This window comes from Lipomyces tetrasporus (assembly GCF_029532465.1).
Source record: "Lipomyces tetrasporus strain NRRL Y-64009 chromosome Unknown POJ06scaffold_5, whole genome shotgun sequence".
Lineage (NCBI taxonomy): Eukaryota > Fungi > Ascomycota > Lipomycetes > Lipomycetales > Lipomycetaceae > Lipomyces > Lipomyces tetrasporus.
Window position 1 is genome coordinate 456,822 of NW_026611600.1, and position 20,385 is coordinate 477,206.

General features: G+C 46.1%; 10 protein-coding genes across 10 annotated transcripts; 5 read left to right on the plus strand and 5 right to left on the minus strand.

Moving 5' to 3' along the window:
* The first annotated feature begins 250 nt into the window (after positions 1-250).
* On the plus strand, positions 251-1,779 carry POJ06DRAFT_102063 (ribosomal protein L10e/L16). Its single transcript, XM_056183926.1, has 2 exons — positions 251-706; positions 762-1,779. The coding sequence occupies exons 1-2, from the start codon at positions 662-664 to the stop codon at positions 1,386-1,388; spliced, it is 672 nt and encodes a 223-aa protein (XP_056043793.1). The 5' UTR covers positions 251-661; the 3' UTR covers positions 1,389-1,779.
* POJ06DRAFT_252406 (vesicle transport v-SNARE protein N-terminus-domain-containing protein) lies at positions 1,689-3,004 on the minus strand. The gene is made up of 5 exons (XM_056187525.1): positions 2,736-3,004; positions 2,600-2,658; positions 2,435-2,545; positions 2,062-2,378; positions 1,689-1,997 (listed from the first exon to the last, which is right to left on the minus strand). The coding sequence occupies exons 1-5, from the start codon at positions 2,854-2,856 to the stop codon at positions 1,898-1,900; spliced, it is 708 nt and encodes a 235-aa protein (XP_056043794.1). The 5' UTR covers positions 2,857-3,004; the 3' UTR covers positions 1,689-1,897.
* Positions 3,005-3,680: 676 nt separating this feature from the next.
* Positions 3,681-5,130, plus strand: POJ06DRAFT_102179 (uncharacterized protein). The gene has a single exon (XM_056183927.1). The coding sequence runs from the start codon at positions 3,858-3,860 to the stop codon at positions 4,989-4,991; it is 1,134 nt and encodes a 377-aa protein (XP_056043795.1). The 5' UTR covers positions 3,681-3,857; the 3' UTR covers positions 4,992-5,130.
* Positions 5,131-6,631: 1,501 nt separating this feature from the next.
* Positions 6,632-9,051, minus strand: POJ06DRAFT_290233 (uncharacterized protein; the record flags this gene model as incomplete). Its single annotated transcript, XM_056190334.1, has 7 exons — positions 8,463-9,051; positions 8,403-8,414; positions 7,471-8,381; positions 7,358-7,418; positions 7,102-7,305; positions 6,908-7,042; positions 6,632-6,853 (listed from the first exon to the last, which is right to left on the minus strand). The coding sequence occupies exons 1-7, from the start codon at positions 8,613-8,615 to the stop codon at positions 6,632-6,634; spliced, it is 1,698 nt and encodes a 565-aa protein (XP_056043796.1). The 5' UTR covers positions 8,616-9,051.
* A 94-nt stretch (positions 9,052-9,145) lies between these two features.
* Positions 9,146-10,508, plus strand: POJ06DRAFT_102214 (uncharacterized protein). Its single transcript, XM_056183928.1, has 5 exons — positions 9,146-9,346; positions 9,409-9,754; positions 9,819-9,842; positions 9,900-10,076; positions 10,134-10,508. Exons 1-5 carry the CDS (start codon positions 9,203-9,205, stop codon positions 10,337-10,339), a joined length of 897 nt encoding a protein of 298 aa, XP_056043797.1. The 5' UTR covers positions 9,146-9,202; the 3' UTR covers positions 10,340-10,508.
* POJ06DRAFT_196470 (complex I intermediate-associated protein 30-domain-containing protein) lies at positions 10,449-11,160 on the minus strand (the record flags this gene model as incomplete). The annotated part of the gene is made up of 2 exons (XM_056185028.1): positions 10,449-10,721; positions 10,774-11,160. The coding sequence occupies 2 exons, from the start codon at positions 11,158-11,160 to the stop codon at positions 10,449-10,451; spliced, it is 660 nt and encodes a 219-aa protein (XP_056043798.1).
* A 342-nt stretch (positions 11,161-11,502) lies between these two features.
* POJ06DRAFT_196244 (SHQ1 protein-domain-containing protein) lies at positions 11,503-12,888 on the plus strand (the record flags this gene model as incomplete). Its single annotated transcript, XM_056185015.1, has 3 exons — positions 11,503-11,577; positions 11,642-11,709; positions 11,769-12,888. 3 exons carry the CDS (start codon positions 11,503-11,505, stop codon positions 12,886-12,888), a joined length of 1,263 nt encoding a protein of 420 aa, XP_056043799.1.
* A 340-nt stretch (positions 12,889-13,228) lies between these two features.
* On the minus strand, positions 13,229-15,168 carry POJ06DRAFT_102246 (ubiquitin-related domain-containing protein). Its single transcript, XM_056183929.1, has 5 exons — positions 14,892-15,168; positions 14,788-14,840; positions 14,595-14,713; positions 14,269-14,535; positions 13,229-14,208 (listed from the first exon to the last, which is right to left on the minus strand). Exons 1-5 carry the CDS (start codon positions 14,989-14,991, stop codon positions 13,344-13,346), a joined length of 1,404 nt encoding a protein of 467 aa, XP_056043800.1. The 5' UTR covers positions 14,992-15,168; the 3' UTR covers positions 13,229-13,343.
* A 195-nt stretch (positions 15,169-15,363) lies between these two features.
* Positions 15,364-16,951, plus strand: POJ06DRAFT_252421 (SURF1 family-domain-containing protein; the record flags this gene model as incomplete). The annotated part of the gene is made up of 4 exons (XM_056187526.1): positions 15,364-15,709; positions 15,770-15,899; positions 15,959-16,178; positions 16,251-16,951. The coding sequence occupies 4 exons, from the start codon at positions 15,364-15,366 to the stop codon at positions 16,638-16,640; spliced, it is 1,086 nt and encodes a 361-aa protein (XP_056043801.1). The 3' UTR covers positions 16,641-16,951.
* On the minus strand, positions 16,952-19,237 carry POJ06DRAFT_301046 (uncharacterized protein). The gene is made up of 2 exons (XM_056190729.1): positions 18,593-19,237; positions 16,952-18,544 (listed from the first exon to the last, which is right to left on the minus strand). Exons 1-2 carry the CDS (start codon positions 18,829-18,831, stop codon positions 17,179-17,181), a joined length of 1,605 nt encoding a protein of 534 aa, XP_056043802.1. The 5' UTR covers positions 18,832-19,237; the 3' UTR covers positions 16,952-17,178.
* Between the last annotated feature and the right edge of the window lie 1,148 nt (positions 19,238-20,385).

Below are 20,385 nucleotides of genomic sequence, written 5' to 3' on the forward strand. Positions count from 1 at the left end.
AGGAACTTTTATGGTCACGAGGGGTTTTTGAGTGAGCAATGCCAGAGTCGGTTTCCAGTTGCAATTATCGCTGGACAATGCTCTTTTTTTTTTAGAACAATAATCCTATTTTCGCTTCAGCTTGGGTCGTCGCCGAAAACAGTGCTTGGGTTCGATCGCCGACTCGTGGCGGTGCAAACCGCCGGCTGCGGCTTATTACATCATCGTCGTGGCTGATGCGGGGCGGTGTTGTGTTCCACAATACTCTTTCACTCACGTGCTGACGCTGCTTTGAAATCAATGTTGATGGCAATCCATACTATACCCTACACAACGTACCCTAGAAAAGACAGTCACCACGGCACACTGTACTGCCGCCCTACTTGCGGGAATCGTCTAGAGCAGCTTGTCCCAGCCTATTATTGTATCGCACCATCATCTTAATTATTCGACATCAGCATCAATATTGTGAGTACTGCATTCTGTTTCGGAGTAGTGGATATGACACTGTGTTGCAAAAGGCGATATATTGTGTAGGACGGCTCATTTCGGTCTGGAGAGTGATAAGAGAAGGGATGTGAGGTGGCGATTACAAAGCATCGCAATATAAGAACTAGCAGCCCGTCTTTTGCAAGGCTTGTCTAAACAATCCGGTAATTTGGTCTAACATTGCATAGAAAAAATGGCTCGACGTCCCGCTAGATGCTACCGCTACTGCAAGAACAAGGTAGGTGAATACAGTGTGCAAGCGATGGTGTAGGCGAATATTAACAAGTCGGCAGCCGTTCCCCAAGTCGCGATTCAACCGTGGTGTGCCTGACCCCAAGATCAAGATCTTCGATCTCGGTCGCAAGCGCGCCGGTGTCGACGAGTTCCCACTCTGCGTCCACCTCGTGTCGAACGAGTACGAGCAGCTCTCGTCCGAAGCTCTCGAGGCCGCTCGTATCTGTGCGAACAAGTATTTCACCAAGACCGGCGGTCGTGATGCGTTCCACCTTCGTGTCCGTGTCCACCCGTTCCACGTCCTTCGAATCAACAAGATGCTGTCCTGCGCCGGTGCCGATAGGCTCCAGACTGGTATGCGTAACGCGTGGGGTAAGCCCCAGGGCACCGTCGCTCGTGTCAACATTGGTCAGGTCATCATGTCCATCCGTACCAAGGACGCGTCAAAGGCGGTCGCTATTGAGGCACTTCGCCGTGCTCGTTACAAATTCCCCGGTCAGCAGAAGATCATTATCTCCAAGAAGTGGGGCTTCACCAACCTCGACAGAGACGACTACGTCCTGAAGCGCCAGCGTGGAGAAGTCAAGGTCGATGGTGCTTACGTGAAGTTCTTGAAGAAGAAAGGTCCTATCGATGATGTCTTCCAGCAGTTCCCCGACTACGCGGGTCTGGAGGCGTCAAGTTAAATTAGTGTGCGTTGAGTAGAAATGGGTTATACATGGGTTCGATATTAAAAAATGACTATCTTGTGGTTTGCAAATGTACTTGGAGTCATTGTTGGGATTGATGTATAGTCATGAATCTATTTCATTCGACTCTATCCTGTTTGTCCTTCTGCAAAAGATCTTCGATAGGTTTGAGCAGACCGACAGACGATTACAGATATTGGTTAGTCAATGGCGGTGTAGAATAAGTCTCATACGATAGACTTGCAACTTGTGACTCAGGCTATCGCCATATAAGTATTACTACCATTTATCTATTACAATGAAATCTCAAACTCGAGAAATGGAAGAAAAAGTAAACTAACCGACAACCAACATTTACCCAGAATTCACCGACCTAACCAAAATGAAAACCAGGACGACAAGCACCAACAATACTACTAATAGTTCACAACAATCGCCTCAATATGTCATAATGCGCTTTTAACTGTCTAAACCTACATAAAAGGTGGATCTTGTAGGCAATGCATTTACCGACGTCTAGGCAAGAAACGGCCCAAGAGGACAGCGACAATGATGATGATCAATAGAACAACAATACCGATTGTAATCAAGCGATTAGTGACCATTCTAGATCAGATTAGTCCTCTACCTTGTTTCCATGAATTTTTCATAACCTTATTTCACGACATACCGTCGAGCCATGCCTCTCAGAGTCCTAATGCTCTTGTCCACATGGGTGTCAGCCTGCATAAGCACATTCCGGGAGTTAACGATCTGTTCCCGCTGGCCCCTCAAATCAGTCAAGATGCCCGCGCCAATATTTTCCGTCTCATTTGCAAGGCGCTGTGAGTCGCGAAGTCGTTGCGACGAGGATTCGAGTCTGTCTGTGCCACTAAGAAGCTGCTGGCGCTGATCATGAGAAATATCGTCAGCTGAAATACCGCCAGGAGCTTGAGCGCCACGGGATCCAAAGAGCTCTGTGCGATCCGCTTGTTCCGATGTTCTTCTCTGTTATCATTTTCATTAACTTTCGCTCCGATATGAGAAAACTGACTAGGGCGTACCAATTCCCTCTTGACCTTGTCTAAGTCACTTCGATAGCCACGTAGTCGAGCGTTCAGCTTTGCTCGGCTTCCGGAAGAAATGTTCTGAAGCTCAATCGTCATTTGTCCAACCTGTCCTTGTCAGCATGTCCGAATCAAGAACATATGCCCCATTAGGAGACATACAATTTCATCTGCCTCATCGATCGCTCGCTCGGCAGCTCTAACAGAAGCTTTCCGTGGCTCTACAGGTCTATTAGCATTCACGATCCACATCGCTCCATCGTCCCACCGCCCTGCATTCGTAAACAAGAGCACATACCAGCAGCTAATTCTGGAATCTGGTCAATCTTCTGGGTTATCTCGGCATACGCGAGTCTAAAATCAGCCTCATAAGATGCAAACAGCTCCGATCCGGGCTCAGCATCCAGTGCTTGCGACATCTTTTCTCACGTCCAAGAGATATTTAGGGAGGAGACGGATATGTGGAAATATGGAACCTGAAAGATGGGGAGGTCAAGCAAGACTCAATCGAGAATCGACAGAGAGCCACATGGACGAACGATTAGGTGACGCTAAGGGTGAATTTGCCACTCTGTTGACCGGAACGAACTCCCAACCTTGGTTTGGTGAACCTTAAACAACAATGTCCGTTAAGAGCACGTTACTTGGTGCGGCCGAGTTTTCTTGCGCTCACTGCGCTGAGTTTTGTCTCCTTGCCAACGTGCTGTTGAGGCTTGTCCTTCACTCACCTTGCCAGTCATGTGCTTGCATGCAAAAGTGGCATCCGATCCCGGCGTTGTCAAAACGTTGGGTCTGGTGCCGTCTAATACAAGGGGGAATATGTGGACCCTAACCTGATGAACAATAAAGGGTCCAAATACGTAGCATGCCAGTCAAAGTCGCTGCTGGCTATGATCCTCAGGAGTCCAGTACTACAAATTGATCAAGTACCACCAGAACATTCATTAGTTAATGACTATCAATTTAATAATTTGCAGTTTCAATGGCTTCCGAGAGCATCTTCATTAAATGGGCACTGTCGCATTTTGCTTTTGCAGCTACGACAAGACATATATATTTCTCCCAGCTTTTTACGGAAGATAAGATTCTCAAGATAGCAACTTAAGAGTGGAAATATCATTGTCCGATATAACGCTGTGTGCTGGTCCGAACCGCTAATTTTGTTGCAAACATTACATCATCGCATGTGCAGTGTGCGTGCGGCTGGCGAAAGTTCGAGCGCGGGCGTGTCAGGATCCTAAAAATTTCGTTAAAGGCACTGTTCCATCAACCCATTACATACGCCTGTTACTAAGAATATTGTCAGTCAGCATAGTTACAACAACTGTAATGGCAGCGATATAAATAAGCGGGTCACATTTCATTTGTGATTGAGCTGAGAAATATGCAGAGCAGATTTGTTCTACTCCGATGACGCCACATGATGTCTCCGATACCGTCTTCTCCGCCCTCATTACAGTCTTCTAAGACGCCTGCAAGCCACAATGCCTTCAGGCCGCTCTACAAGTTCTATCGCCACCTGTCATATGAGAAGTTCGACGAGCTTTGCTACGAGCCTGGGTCGAACTTAGAAACGCGCACGTTACTCGACCCAATGTTTCCTGAACACTTCCAGGAACTGCATCCCGGCGATGTCTCTATCGCCACCTATCCGTTTACTGTCGATGTTTTGGAATCATTCAGCAAATTTATAGATGCTTCGCCGTCGCAAATATCGGTCGGTAACGTGAGCCAATGCGCTGCTACAATACAAGAAATCACACTGAAGAGCATGCCTGGACTGCGGATTTACCCTGGCATATTAACGCCAGACGTACAACGCCAGCTAATTGTGAACGTTATCGAGGAATACTTGCCGCCAGAAACACATTTAACGAACTTACACCCATCGTACGCGCTGCCGCAGCCATTTCAGTTATTCGGGCTTCCTCCAGATACGACTATTGCGCCATCAGAAAAGCCAACCGCCGCGGCAACGTCTACCACAATTGGTAATCTACAAGACAATAAGTTGCGATGGGTTACGCTCGGAGGACAGTACAACTGGACAACAAAGAAATATCCAACGTTTGAACCACACACGCGCGAGTTCCCCGACTTCCCCGCATCCCTTACTACCCTTTTGAAAGGTGCTTCGCCGATCTTCAAGGACAAGATAAATCCGGAGGCGAGCATCATAAATTTCTACTCAGACGGAGACATCCTCTCGCCGCACCAGGATATCGCTGAATTGTCTAATGCAGACTTAGTAAGCGTGAGTCTAGGCTGCGAAGCAGTTTTCTTTTGTGGTCTTGCAAAGGACAAAGCGCCTCTGCAAGTTCGTGTGCGCAGTGGCGATATTATTGTCATGGGTGGTCAGAGTCGGTTTGCGTGGCATGGAGTTGGCCGCATTTGGGACAAGACCACACCTGATTACTTGTCTGAGTTTGACTATCCCGGGAACTTTGACCAGGAGATGATAGCTCATAATGTTGCTTCCGGGCGGAAGTGCTACGGTCAATGGATACTATCGAAACGGATTAACTTGAACGTTAGACAGATGTTAGACAGTTAGAACCTGATATCTTAGAGTATGAGATAGAAGCTTTATGCTGTAAGATACAATGTAGCCGGGATATAAGTTTTGACAAATAGCTTTTACCTAAAACAAGCACGTCTATATAAAAACATATTACTTGGTGATGTCTCGCATATCATAACGAGAGTCTAAGCTAACATACTACTAGGCAATAACGAAGAATCCCAGACAACCATTAAACAAATAACTAAAATCCGTAAGAAAACTAACAGAACTAAAACAAATTTACTATATTTAACACTTGCCCCTGCCGCCTATCCAGACTTGTCCATCCCAGTGCGCTGAGCAGACGAGTGTGCTCTACCTCTTGCACCTTGATGCTTGCCATTCGTATACTGACCAGAATATCCGCGGTTACTGTTTGCCATTGGAGGAAACGCACTTGCGCCTTGTACACTAAACACGTTTGGATCAAAATAGTTTTCGCGTGAGTAATTCTCACCGTAGGACAAGGCTGGATAAGGATATGAGCCACCTTGTCCAGGATAAGCGGGCATTTGATACGCGAGTGGAGGATAATAAACCTGTCCGTCGTAGTTATACGGCTTTGACCCGGCCGGAGAGTCCGGAAATGACTGAGGGAATGCCATCGCAGAGAATGTTGGCGACTTCTGCAGATTCTTGAGCTGAACAGAATGAGAAGACTCCGCCGTCGTTTGTTGGCCTTTGTTATGTTGAATTCCGTTCGACGTTTCCGTATGCTTGGCTGAGTCGCCACTGGCATCGGATGTATTGTGTTCAACAGCAGGAAGACCATTGGCCTGAGGCATATACATCTGATACGGGACCGCATATTGATAATATCCATAAGGAACATTATTCTCCAAATACGATACTTGATTTTCTATTCCGGCCGAAATAGACGACGCCATCAAATATGAGTTGTATGCATACAACTGTTCTGCAGTTGCGGCATACATTCCGTTTCCTATATTGTTAGAATACATCTTTAGCATCTTAGGCCAAACCTTTGCATCACTTACCTACAGACTGCGCGTATGATGACGGGAACCCACTCATGTAGCCAGTGGTAGGATCAACGTAGGCCTGATCGTATATATATTGGCCCTATATTATTAGAGGACTATCCAAACAAGAATAAACATCAATTGCGTACTTCTGCATTGGGTCCATAAGCAGCCGTTATGGTAGGATACATATTAGCATCAGCAGTGAATAATGGGACAACTGACTTTGTTCCTTGGTTGTTAAACGCATTGGTCGTGTCTGCAAGCACGCCCTTAGACCCACGGAATGAGCCAGGCACAAAGAACTGCTGTTGCGGAATTTGTCCGGTGTGAAAGCCCACCTGACTCAAATTACTTCCCTGACCATTAGATTGTTTTCCTGACACTTCGTTGGATTTAGGCGCCGGTGCAAGCTTGACGGCAGTGGGAATTTTATTCATGTTGCCAAAGCAGATGTAAATTCTGCGATCCAAGAACAGAGTTTTGTTCTACACGAGTTCGTTTCAGTTAAATTTCCGGACGACTGTGACACTTTCAATACATACCTCTTGAATAATCGCATTTCGCGCTTCATCCATAGTCGTAAACTTGATCAACGCACACAATGTCTCTATATATATGGTAAGACACAATAAGGACCATCAAACATCAGCGTACTATACCAGAAGGAGAATCGGATGATGATCTATTGAGGATCTCGATATCAATGATTCGCCCATAAACGTCGAAACGGGTCTGTAATAGTTCCGTGGTGACTCTTGCTGCATCAAGATTTCGGATGAAAATGCTGGAGTTGTCCATTGATGTGGGGATTCTAGGATCTGGATTCTGAACATAAAAGATAATGCAGTCCTCGTTCGGCTTAAGATTCTGGTAAAACCTCGTCAATTGGTGAATTTCTTGCTTGCTCATATATAACCTTACGAAATAAGCCTCTATGGCATCTTCACGGTATTCGAATTTAGCGCACCAGCCTCTGACATTCCCTCTACCGTATTGTATCGTAGCACTAATTAGAAACTCCAATTGACCAAACTTCTTAAAAATATTCTCTGCATCCTGCGCTATCGTCAGCCTGCAATTCCTTACTAACTTGAGCGACTCCATATATCACGTACGCGACGAAGCAAGTGCTTTGATGCGGACGCCAAAAATATTGCGCGATTGACACGAGCGTGCTCGCATCTTATCGGACGGTCGAAAATCAGGGCCCCACGGCATTCTCTCAAGGCATCACGGGCGTCTTCATATGATCTTAATTGCACGAATGCATAAGGACGGTCGGAACTGTCACGATGGGCGGTGACGTCAAGAGGATCCCACTGCATAGTGTAAGCATTAGATACCAGCGGGAGCGAAACTGAACATCCACACCTTAGCAAACACGTTCATGACCGCAATTCTAAGGCTCTCCAAGGTATGCGCCGACGAGAGGCTAGAAGGCCAATTAGCACTCAGTACATATTATCAAGCATCCTTGAGGCTACCTCGCAACAAACAGACAGGCCGACGGATGAGATCTGTCAAGCGTATCGACATCCGTCATTTGGACGTCCCCTTCTGCTGCAGCAGAAAGACTAAGAACTGCTTTCGGCGAAATCGTTGAGTCCGACGGAATTGAGTCTCCATCATCACTCTTTGAAGTCGGTGTCCATCGCCCAGCTCTAGGATTATCAGAAGCATCAAAGTCACCAAAGCGCGATTGCTCATCCAAAGATATTGGGGATGCATCAAGATCCAAGGAGAATACTGGATTTGCTGGTCGGCCAGTCTTCGTCACCTGAGCTTTTAGTACAGGTAGCGTTTTTGGTCGTTCAACCGATCTAAACGGCGTTGACGCAGGAGTAGATGTGGTTTCAGATGCCATGCTCTTTCGAGACACTGGGGTCGACAAGGCAGTATACGGATATTGAATCGCATTAGAAGAAAAATCGGATCGAGTATCATCAGAACCAAAGCACCCGCATTGATCGACGACATCATGCATAGCGAGCTTCCTAGCTCGACCTGCATCTGAAGAATCAAGTAGACTATCTGCCAGGTTGCTGGTTTCTTTCGAAATGACAGCTGCAACTAATGAAGGCGAAGGAGGCTCAGAATCCAATTCGCTCTGCGGGACAATAGCCGGCGAAGGAGGCTCAGAAAGAATACCTCGGTGTGGCGACGATGACGCATCGGGTTGCTTGGCAGCTGAGTTGCGGCCCATACGTGTCTTGATTGCCGTGAAGTTCGTGTCAGCCTCGAGATCGTAACCACTGGAGTGGTAGTCGATTGGATCGGACATCATTTGGACGTGCTTGACAGTGTAGTAGCGATGGTGTAGTGTTTGAAAGGCCAGTAACTCCAAAGCCAGGAAAGCGATCCAACAGACAAAAGAGTAAGCAAAAAGAACAAGAATCTAGAAGTACAATAACGGGACTGCCTGAAGCAGCTAGAGGGGTGAGAAATGGGAAGAGATGAAAGACAGAGAAGGACAAACAGACGAAAGAGCCAGAAGCACGCAGAATACTTTTCTAGACACACACTGGCACACGACGCTTGGTTTGTGCGACCTTGAGAACGGCGTTGCGAGTGAAGCGCCGGTAAACAAAACGTCGCGCGTGTATGTGCGCAGGGCATTCGCTATCCACATATTTCAAAACAGTCAGTAACAGAATTCAGAGTTCCTGATCTCGCCTATACATCCTGTACTGGTGATGCTTAGTGACGTTGCTTCGAATCTGCGTTAGTAACGTGTAACAATGGAAGAAGGAGGCTCAAATTTACAGCACCAATTTCATTAGTTCAGTAATAAACAAGAAAACAAGTATTACAAAATAAACAGAATACATACTCAGCTTATGTTACCTTTGATAGTATGAAATCATTTCCACAGTCTCGATCTCGAGCTTCTCTTTTGTGGGATAACCAGAACTGCCGTAGGAGTGAACGTTATATAGCACCTAGTGTAAGCCCCACCAATATATATCCTCGCAGTCGCCCTTTAGTTCCAATATTGAATATTCTTGCCATTTCTGCCACAGTACGGATTCAATAAACGTGATTGTCAACATGCGAGCTAGAGCGGGATAATCTAAGCTTGTACAACAGGTTTCGACGGTGCGGCGCAGGTGGTAGGAAATAGAGTTGTAATAGAGTTTGGATCTCTCATTATTTGATCCGAAACAAATTTTCGAACATGGTTACAGCGTCAACAGACAAGTAATTTCTCCAAATCAAATGGCTGTTACTACGACTGATCTTGAGGGCTCGTTGCCTCTTATTGCCAAGGGCAAAGTTCGTGATATATATTCCGTGGATGATTCGACTCTGCTCTTCGTCGCCACAGATCGAATCTCGGCTTATGATGTCATCATGAAAAATGTATGAATTCCGTAGGTTCTAGCTTATACTGAAGTCGAAGTGCTCATATCCCACTTTATTAGGGTGTCAAGGACAAGGGCAAGCTTTTAACCCAGATATCAAGGTTTTGGTTCTCAATCCTGTCGGACATATGCGCCAATCACTTCATCTCGACGGATATCTCCACGCTTTATGAGCCCGCACTCAAATACAAGGATCAGCTCGAAGGTCGTAGTATGGTGGTCCGAAAGTGCCAAATTTTGCCTATTGAGGCCATTGTTCGTGGATATCTAACTGGCTCCGCATGGAAGGAATACAAGAGAGAAGGGACCGTCCATGGAATCAAAGTTCGGGAGGGTATGAAAGAGAGCGAAGCATTTGACGTTCCGATATACACTCCTAGCACAAAGGCTGAACTTGGAGAGCATGGTATGTTTGGCATTGACAACTGAGTATTGCATAGCAGTATTAACTAGCGTATTATTCTCTGCAGACCAGAACATTCATCCATCCGAAGGTGAGCCTTCGGCAGATCAGAATAGTATTGTATGACGTTAATTAACGACCCCTCTAGCGGTTAAGATAATCGGTGAAGAGTATGCTAAAAAGGTTGAGGAGTTGGCTCTTAAGCTCTACATCAAGGCGAAAGAGTACGCAGAGACAAAGGGCATAATAATTGCCGACACGAAGTTTGAGTTTGGCGTTGACGAGAGTGGAAATGTGGTTTTGGTCGACGAGGTCCTTACTCCGGGTACGTAGTATTCTTGGATTTATAGAGTAATTATTGTCTGAACGATTACGCTACTAGATTCGTCGCGATTCTGGCGGGCAGACACTTACGAGATCGGTAAAAGCCAGGACAGCTATGACAAGCAATTCTTGCGGAACTGGCTCACATCGCATGATCTTGCTTACAAGGAAGGGGTTGAAATGCCGGTCGATATTACAGAAATGACTCGCGCCAAGTACATTGAGGCGTACGAACAGCTGACCGGCCAGAAATGGAGCTCATAGAAGTAGATTGTGGAGTGGGTTACACAGCCATTACTAATTCGCGGTATGGTATTACGCATGTATGTAGATGCCGCTAAATATCCGACATGGATATTACCAGATTACTCCATTACAACTCCATTTCCTTTTTCCTGGATTCTGCTATTCGTTTCTCCAGCAGCAGTTCGGGGTTCGTGCTCTTCGTGGCCTTTGCACGTCCTTCGACGATATACCGTTCTGCCTCGTCGTCACTAATAGCTTTTATCCAGTCTACGTACAGACTGTAGGGACCATAACGCCTGTCAAGTAGTCCAATTCCGATCGTCCGCACTTTGTCCTTTTCAACCTCTTGTAAACTCTCAACACGGCCCCAATGTGTCAGCAAGAATTGGTTTATAGGGATCTAGGATCCGATCAGTGCATTGCTCTCTCCAGAAAGAATACCAATTACATACAACTGCTACCTCCCACTCTCCCGGGTTATATAAAAATAGTCTGTGCTGATGGATCTCAGTTGGCAGGGCTGTTTTGGACTGGATATTAACAAGGTATTTTCTCCGGTCTCCCTTAACTCTCAGCGCCACATGAGATAGCGTCTGCCAATCCCAATATGTCTCGTCATCCAAAAAGTTCTTTGGGGGGTCCCGAGTTCGGAACATAGCATATCCAGACCTTTGGACTTCTGGTCGCGAGGGAGGAAGATCAAGCGATAAGTTCCCGTGAAAATGTGCAGCTCTCTCTTTCGGATCCCAGTCAAGACTGACCGTACTGTACCCACCGATTTCTTTGTCAGACCTTGTTATGCATTCCTTCAAAACTTCAGGGCCTGTAAAATGGAGCATTGTAAATTCGTTCAACTTCTTTAAATCCGGAGAGACACCTGGTTTGTGAGTTAGCAAGCACTTGCATATTCTTCTGGTACATGTTTTATACTCTTTTTGACGCTAGCGCCCATTAGCTTGGACAACTTCGACACATATTCGGCAATCATTGTAACCGAATATGACCAACCCCAGATTGGCAAAAACTCTTGGGATGTAACTCGAAACGAATATTTCTGCTGCTAAGTTAAATGACGAACAGCATAACAAAAGCTCGAAAATTGGAACCCTGCGCCGCACCATCCGCTCCATACGAAATGACTTCATTGATCGACTAGCCAGGCATCTCAGGTCGATGCAGCAATGATTACACCTCATTTTTCCGTTAGACAAGACGCTGAGTTTGTATATATTGACATTAAAGTGACACATATCAAGGTACATAAGTTCATGAGTGTGCTTGAGTTGTGGAAGGGATATTGACCATCTTAATGTTCTTCAGGCTCAAAATGTGGAGTTGCGAGCAGAGGACGACATCTTCATGTTTTCGCTGCCGCCTTACTATTTACGGTGAGAGCTTACTTTGAATTGATATGCTAGCTGAGACTGATGTCTAATGCGCGGGTCAGTCTTCATTTTCCAGGAAACTTAGTCGATGATGATAGAGCTAGCGCGTCGTTTGATCTTGACACCTCATTGCTGGCTGTAAAATTTCCAAAAGAGAACCCGGGAGAAGATTTCCCTGATCTGGACCTAATGACAAAGCTCCTTGCTCGTGTGGGCGAAGAAGCTCAGACCGACAGTGCTGGCGGTTCGTCGACACCAGTTGTCAGCAACAAGATTATGATTGAGGAACTGGGCTCAGACCATGATTCTGACAACCAGGCTATGGACGAGGGCCTTACTTGTGCACAGAGAAAGTATTTTTTGGAATTGAATGACGCTGAGAATTTTGATTGGCAGATTACTCAGGAATTACCTTCCGCAGAGCAAGAGTCATTGCTCTCTGCAAAATATGGCTTCAATCTGCAGTACAGTGGCTTTTTAAGACAGACAGCCGAGACTGGTAACGATATTAATGACCTGGATAGTCCAGAAAGTAGCACAATCGATTCCAGGTCGAAGGAGCGCGTCGAGAAGGAGGATAAAAAGTTTGATCCGGGCTATTACCTGTCAGATCTGTTAGAAAACGAAGATATTACAGAGTTGATAGAATTTAAGCCACGATTGGTTCTATCGATACAGCAGTCATTACAAGGAAAGTCTGCCGACGCAATGGCGGAGATGGAATTTACTGAACTTGAAAAGAAACGAATGATGAATTTACCCCGGCGGACATATATTATTGATTCGATGGTTTGTCTCAAAGCAGTGTACCTGGGGCTCATTCCGATACTTTTTGGATATTCTTACGACGTACGAGCAACACTTGACGATCACACATCTGAATCTGCCTGGACTGTTGGCAAATTGGCGGCCAATATTGCCTGCCTAGACTCATCCTTTACTTCTATTTGGCAAGTGATGATTGCATGCACACGTCGATCGCTCGCATACCCATTGTATAGAAATTGGGAGCTGTCGCAAAGTTGTTGGGATGATGTGTATTATATTCTGCGTGGAGGAAAGCGTGCAGTGCTGAAAGCGCTACTGGATGTGAATCATCTTTTTTCATTTCATGATGTATATTATGTATATTCCAAAATTGTTCTGGAAGACTACTGTGCCTGGATCCAAACCGCAAGGTGAGACTATATTGAAGTATTAAGAGCCAAATACTAAGTTTTGTGTAGCGATTCGGTTATCCGGAGTTTAGCACACGAAATTCGCCACAACAAAATGGCCAAGGAGTATCTGGGATGGAATATTACCGAAATTGAGAATTCTGCAATAGCGTGATGTTACGTGACTAACCGGCATCAGACAAGCATTCTGAGGAGTTATCGTGTTGCTATTGGATTGCAAATCATTCATTTATTTACACGCGCGTGCATAATCAAATAAACTTAAAATATCGTTTGACTATCCAAGACCAAGTTCAAAAGGCAGAGAAAACCAGTGAAACCATGACAAATCAGAGAACGCAAGCTAATAGAATACAAGCAGATGCTCAAGACAATAAAGATCTCCACCGTGCGAGATCGTAGTGCAACCAAATAACCAACGAGGAATATGAGAAGACACGGCAATGCAATATAACCCCACTAGATATCATCCTCCAAATTCAACTGGTTACCATTATAAGTCCGCCGCTCGCGATCTGTATCCTGTAAATCCCGCATGGTTCGCGTTCGAGATCCATCTGGAGTACCTGCATTCACACCAGCCGGATCGCGATCTGCACTGGTATAATAATCCTCATCGGAACCAGCGGGCTCCGTATATCCAAGACCAAGGAAAGTGCCGAGAGCACCCCATGCCCACGTCATACCACTCTGCAGTCCGCTTTGAACGCGTCCAACTGAAACTGTAGGATTATAAGCAGAAGAAAAATTGCTAATGGGCTTGAGAATCAGAGTAGCCGTCGGATGCAACTCTAAAGCTACAAGTGTTTCATTCTCATCTGACGCAGAGAAAACTTTATGTGGGAACTGGCTTAAAATGGAGTAAGGAGCATCTCCATCGGTACGGTTGGCGTCAATCCACTGTCGTACATCGCCCAATGTCGCAAGACGCGGAAATCGATTCTTAATAGTTGACCCATCGAACAACCTTATTGCTAATGCTGAGTCGTTATGATGATTAATATCAGCAGAGGCTGTCCGTTTGTGAGCCCGGATGTCGGGATTTGGTGAAGTAGACGATGACGGCCTTGAAGCAGATGCTGAATCATCACGGTGACTTCGCGATTTACGTTCTTCTCGATCGTCCTGCAGTAACTTCAAGATGCGTTGTCTTTCTTCACTCTCCTGTAACCGTTTGCGCCGTAACTGTTCCTGATACTTGTTTGCCGTTGGGCCAGTCTCAATGTGCTTAACCTGCAGCGGCTGCTTTTTCTTTTCTTTCTCGGCTTGTATTTTGTTTTCGATTTGTGCTTTCCGTTCTTCCAACTGTTCTTCGACCGACAGTCTTCAACCAATATGAGTTAGGCTTAAAAACAAAGAGCTAGCGGAAGAACTCATGACATACCTAACTGTACTCGTAGTAGAAGGAGCGTCGGGATCGGTTCGGACTGTTTGCGGAATGTCAGAGCTTGAACCGGCGACATCTTGCGTTAGATTCGATTCTGGAGAGACAGACTCCGGATGTGAAAAACTAGTAGGCTGCAATGTTGAATGCGAACCGGACGACTCTATAGCCGACGAAGCAGATGTAGGAATCAGTGCCTTTTGTAGGCGATCGGTGAAGGCGTTGAGATCAATTGATCCGGCAATATAATCCACCACCACACCATTACTGCTCAGTGTTAACGAAGTCATTTGTAGTTGTTATTGTGCCCTATTAAACAGACATACTTGACTATATATAGTGACGGAACATTCGCAATGGGGAAAATTTGCGCGAAATATCCAGCTTCGGTTGATCCGTTAACTAATCGTAGTGGAACTGAATATTGCCCGATCGTCCTCTCTACCTATGGAGTGTCAGCGATTAGCAATACCGCCTTATGGTAGCTAAAAATGGCACTGCAACAGATGGTATGCATACTTCTTCAGTTTCAAGCAAATCGGTAATCCAAGTCTGCGACTCATTGCTGTCGTCTAAGAAGTCGCATCAGTATCATGGACTCATACCATGAATAAAATACCAACCTGATATAAAAACTACTAATGGAATTCTTTGTTGGACTGATCGTCCCACGGCAGTCTCAACGGAAGACTCGAATATATGTGGTGTAGACGTATACGACATCGCGTGAATATGGTGGCCGCGACTGAGATGATCCGCGAGTGTTCGACTTACACAATGACTGAGCAAAGACAGCCGGATGTGTTGACGTATGTATTGTCTTCTCTGGCGCGGATGTATATACTGAACTCTCTCAATTGTACCTTGCTTGATGATCCTCGGGACTAATTGCTTGTATCTTGCATCCCGTACTTGTCGTCATGGGTAATTTGGAACAACGTAAGGAAATGCAGTTATCATACGAAGCATCTGTCAGACATTGGCGCGTCTCAGGTGTTAAATGCGCAAAACTGCACGACTGCGTCATCGCTGACATTCGGACGAAGTTTAAAGTTCCGGTCTCCGACGCGGACAAACATGCCCGTGATGCACATTATGACAACGACCGCTAGATGTGCTCTCAGCGTGGAACATAATTGCCATATGCGCCTACCATTGCCACAATTGTCTTCGGAATGCCGCCGAGGACTTTTTCGGGGTACACTTCTAATCAGGAGTCGGATACAGAGCACAACTAGACCGATATCCATTCTTTCATCGAGCGCTCAGATATTTGAACGACTCTGGATATCGCACGGTCAGTCAATCGAGTTTGGAGGTCCCAAAGTGGTGAAGATATGTTGCAGACGATCAGTCCATATATCGGAAATCGATTGGGAGACTGTTAAGCCAGGCAGCAAGAGATGGCAAGGACGACGGGTAGTAGTATTGTCGTTAATGTGTGAGTACCTGGCAAAGTTAACGGGCACTGGACATCCTGTATCTGACATATGAAAACCAGTTATGATGCCAGTTATATCGTTTGGCCTCGGAGCATGGCAGATCAAGCGTTTGAAGTGGAAAACTGATCTGATTGCCGAATATGAAAATCGACTTATTCTTCCACCGTTAGTGCTGCCTCCGCAAGTAAAGTATGACGTTTTATCGAGGCCTCTGTTCCTAGTCAGGTAGCTAATTCGTATGGCAACAGCCCAGATGCAGCAGCCAACCTGCAATATCGCAGAGTTCTAGCCAAAGGAAAGTTCCGATTTGATCAGGAAATTTTGGTTGGCCCGCGAGTAAACGAGGGCGAATCAGGATATATTTGCATAACGCCTTTTGAACGTGAAGGCGGCAGTAAAATTCTGGTTAATCGTGGCTGGATAAGGAAAGATATGGCAGACCAACGGAAACGACGACCTGAAGCTTTAGTAAGTAGTGCACTTGAATCATTTTGCAATTTGCAAGGAAGAGCAGATGTTAACTTTGAGGTTGATAATTAGCCAATTGACGACGTATTCGTCGAAGGACTCATCAAACTCCCTGCGAGGCGGAATTATTTCACACCTGAAAATGAGCCGCACCGCGGTTTGTTTTACTTTGTTGATGTCGCCGCGTTTGCTGCAATGACAGGTTCACAGCCTGTCATTATCGAGGAGCTTGTTACGAAGTACGTTGATCCTGACGTGTTTGTTTCTTGGGAGGTTCTGGCGAATGCAGGCATTCCTATCGGCAGATTACCGAAAATTGATTTAAAGAACAATCATGCCCAGTACATTGCAACGTGGTTCGGGGTATGTATTGCGACATCCATTATGTTTGTCATCATGGCAAGAACTCCAAAGTCAGCAAGGACGCAGAAAATTAAACACTTGAGGTACTATTCTGAGTAACGGCTCACGAATGGGAATGACGCACTTACATAAGAACATAGCGCTGTACTTGCAAATATAGACTAGTTATAGATCTCCGTAATATTCGCACGCATTGAATTTTGAAATGACGAGGAAAGCTTCTCTCAAACACTTGGCTTGGCGCCTGCGATTCCCTAACCCACACTGGGCACCAAAGTGTATTTTTTAGCAAACGCAGGTTAATTTTTTTTTAGCTTGACAATATACAACCAGTAGTATGTCGTCTGCCTCATTAATCGGAGAACGCGATCCCAAAGGAAAATAATATTTTATTGATTTTGAAGTTTTTTTGCATACATTCACAATTTACTTTCAAGAACACATACAGCAATATTAGATAAAGTCACCTCTTCATATAAAGTAAAATACTGGAACGAATCCACATCCATTACTAAAAAATTAAATAGCGAATAAACTGAGCTGATCAAAATCAGTTGGCGCACCACCACCATATCAAGAATACCGGAACATCCATTAATTATATCTCTTTAAGAAGATTTGACGTCCAGTTCGCAATCTACCAAAGCCTTTCCTCGAGCTTCAACTCACTCTGAGGACCAAGCCCGACAAACGCACGTAGCAAGTTCTCGAGCGCAGCACGCTGCTTGTTAAGACCGTTAACAGGTTCGTACCCAGGACGCGCAAGCGGAGCCTTGAGCCAATATGAGAGGACGGACAAAACGGGGTAGAACTTCTCGAAGTCCTCCTCAGATCCAGTCTTCTTGTAGGTGACACGGGAGAAGAATTCCGCGATGACAGTCAAATCAATAATCAAAGGCGACGCCAGAAGAGAGTCTTCACACACGTTGTGAATAGATATTGTATTGTGACCGCCCATCATGAGCTCAGAGTAGTACTCGTCCATGGCGACTTTGGAATCACCCACAGCAGGAAGATACTTGATAACGATGCAATGGTCGATGGTGTTGCCCTTCTCCTGGTTGTACAGAATGTGGTTCGACGCAATCATATCATCACAAACAGACTTCTTGGAAATCTCCTTGGAGCGGAACTGCTTGGGAGCTGACAAGTTGTAGCCATCATTGTTGCCAAGGTGGTTATACGACGCAATCGAAAGCGGGCGGATACCAGCATCAACGAGAAACTGAGCTAGAACCGACTTGAGTTTCGTCTGGCCAGACTTAAAATCATCTCCACCAATGAATGACTTATGCTTCTCGGCGAGTTCGATGCAGCCTGGAACAAACGTGTTCTGAGGAGAGCCGTTGATAAACGGCACACCGTCGAGGATGCAAGCGACAGCGAAGATGGTCGATGGCGCAACTTCATCATGCGAAGTCTTGATCGAATTGATAAGATTATCCGCGGTGTCGTTCACGCCAGTGATGATATCGGCGTAACGCTCAGTGTTGGCGGTCCATACGACAATAACCTTCTCAAGCTCGTTCTTAGCCTTGAAGTCCTGAATATCCTGACGGATGCGCTGAACATGGTCCCATTTGGAGTCGCCATCAATCAAGTTATCTGCACGGTCTGACTGATTCGCAGCGATGAAATCAGGATAATAAATAGATGGCAAAGGCTTAATTTGAGCCATGTATTTAGCAACCTGGCGCTGAAGGTCGTAGTCAAGAACTTTGGAACGAGCCATTGCGTCTGCAAGGTTGGCGGAGTTGATATCCCAACCACCAATGACGATGTCGTTGGGATGCAACATGGGAAGAACCTGGTTGAAAGGAGCGTAGACGTCATTGCCGTCCTCATCGACACCGAGCTTGAGAGTCGAAGCCTGAGTCACAGACCCATAGTAGTTAGGCTCCTGAAGGCCCTGCTTAGTGCGGAAGTTGATGCCGTACCGGTTCGCAAGGATAGTAGCGGACAAAGTGGAACCATTATTACCGCCGAGACCCACCATCATGAGACTGCATAGAGATTAGCCATTGCCATTGTGGATGCTAACACGGACATACCCAGTCTTGGGAACTTTCAGGTCGAGCTTGAACTGGTAATCAACATTGGTGGGAGTGACTTCATACTTTCCACCAGGAAAGCGCTTTACAACTGCGTTTTCGTAGGCGTAGTCAGAGACGAGGAAGCCATCCTCGACCTTGGCCCTGTCAGAGAAGACCTTGACAGAGGTGTAGCCAGAGAGAATTTCAGGAACCTCAATGGAAGAGGAAGCCACTTCGTCGAGAGCGTGAGGGGACATTGCGAAAAATTTAGGTAAGATTAAAAATTAAGTGAGAAAATGCGATTTAATGGATGCTCCGATAATTCCCACCCGAATGAGCAGCCGAGCGAGAGGATTGATAGGGGTGGTGCGCCGAACCGAGTAAGTTCGAAAACGTGGTGTCTGTGGTAAAAGCTGGAAGGAAGATGACCTTTCCAGCTAAAATATAGAAAAAGTCTGAAATTGAAAGACCAGATGGTCGAAAAGCAAGTAGATAATAGTAGAAGAGGATTGGAAAATGAACAGGACACAAACAGGAAGGGTGCGGGTGGGTCGGGGATTATAAGATGCAGAGCAGCCCTGAGTAGCAGCGCAGCATGACACGTTACACGTAACACCAGAGTTAGTATGGGAAATTACCTCGTGAAAGAAAATGCGAGCCGAGATAAGCGTGTGCTGCAATGGTTGGTGCGTGTGTGCTGCAGACGTATTGATTGCGTTGCATATAGGGCCGCAACTCAGATTTTGCAGGGGGCGGAGTGCATTCGATCAGACCGTGGCAGGGGCTTGATCTACCGGGATTGTGGCTGTGCGTTGTGGGGCGCCCGCATTGTTATCAGCATGGTGTCAGCGCCACAGAAACAGAGTTTGCTGCGCCCCACATCTGCAAGGAGTGCCTGGCAACGAGCAACTTCCGGCCAATATGATGGTAGTTCTGTAGTCTCATCCTGGGGGGTCGGCGTCAGTGCATATAACTGCAGACCAGACGGGATGCTGGCGGGAACCGGGCAAGGACGGATTTGTTTGTCGCGCGGTTGAAGCTGGAGACGGCAAAAAAAACCCAGTTAGGATTTTCTCGCATATCACCTCTAATTTTAGGCCCTGACGGTGTCTTCAGGCCGAATGGGGTTCCCGGGATCCCGCCCACGGTTCGGTCAAGTTGCAAGTCCCTGCCCGAATGATTCCGTCATATCCGATACCCCGACCTGTAGGCACATATGACCTTGTAGTTACATACCAGGGCAGGTTCCGGGCATCGACTGCCGCACGGGCTCATATATACCTAAGCAGCAGGAAAGTCAGTACGCAGCATCAGTTTTCGGTTTTATTTTGTTATTTTGTTATCGCGTTCAGCTCCTGAGGTTTACATTTGCCACTGTCCATCCTTGGGCCCTCTCGGCTCGGACTTTTGTGGAATATACCTCCGCCTCATGAAAGTATAGTTCTCCGGTATAGTTCCGCGAATGCTATGATAGGACCGAGTCGGTTATGTGGATGATAATTTTAGCGAGTTATTTCTATATGGTGTATTTATCAAGTATATATAAACGATGTTGTTCTTTCAACAACTTGAGACTGATAGCTGCAGTAACATTGCCTATGGAAGCAGGGACCGTGAGGGATCCAACCGTGTCAACCGGGTAACGATAAGGCTAGACGCGTACACTAAACTTTATATTAGCGCGTAGCGACCACGCTTGCCTGCAGAGAGAAACTAAGGTAAACAAGATTCGCTCTGGTGCCGGAGATATCCTTGCTGCGGAGATTAATGTTTCGTCTCGCAGTAAGATTATGCAGCTATTCCAGCGCAGT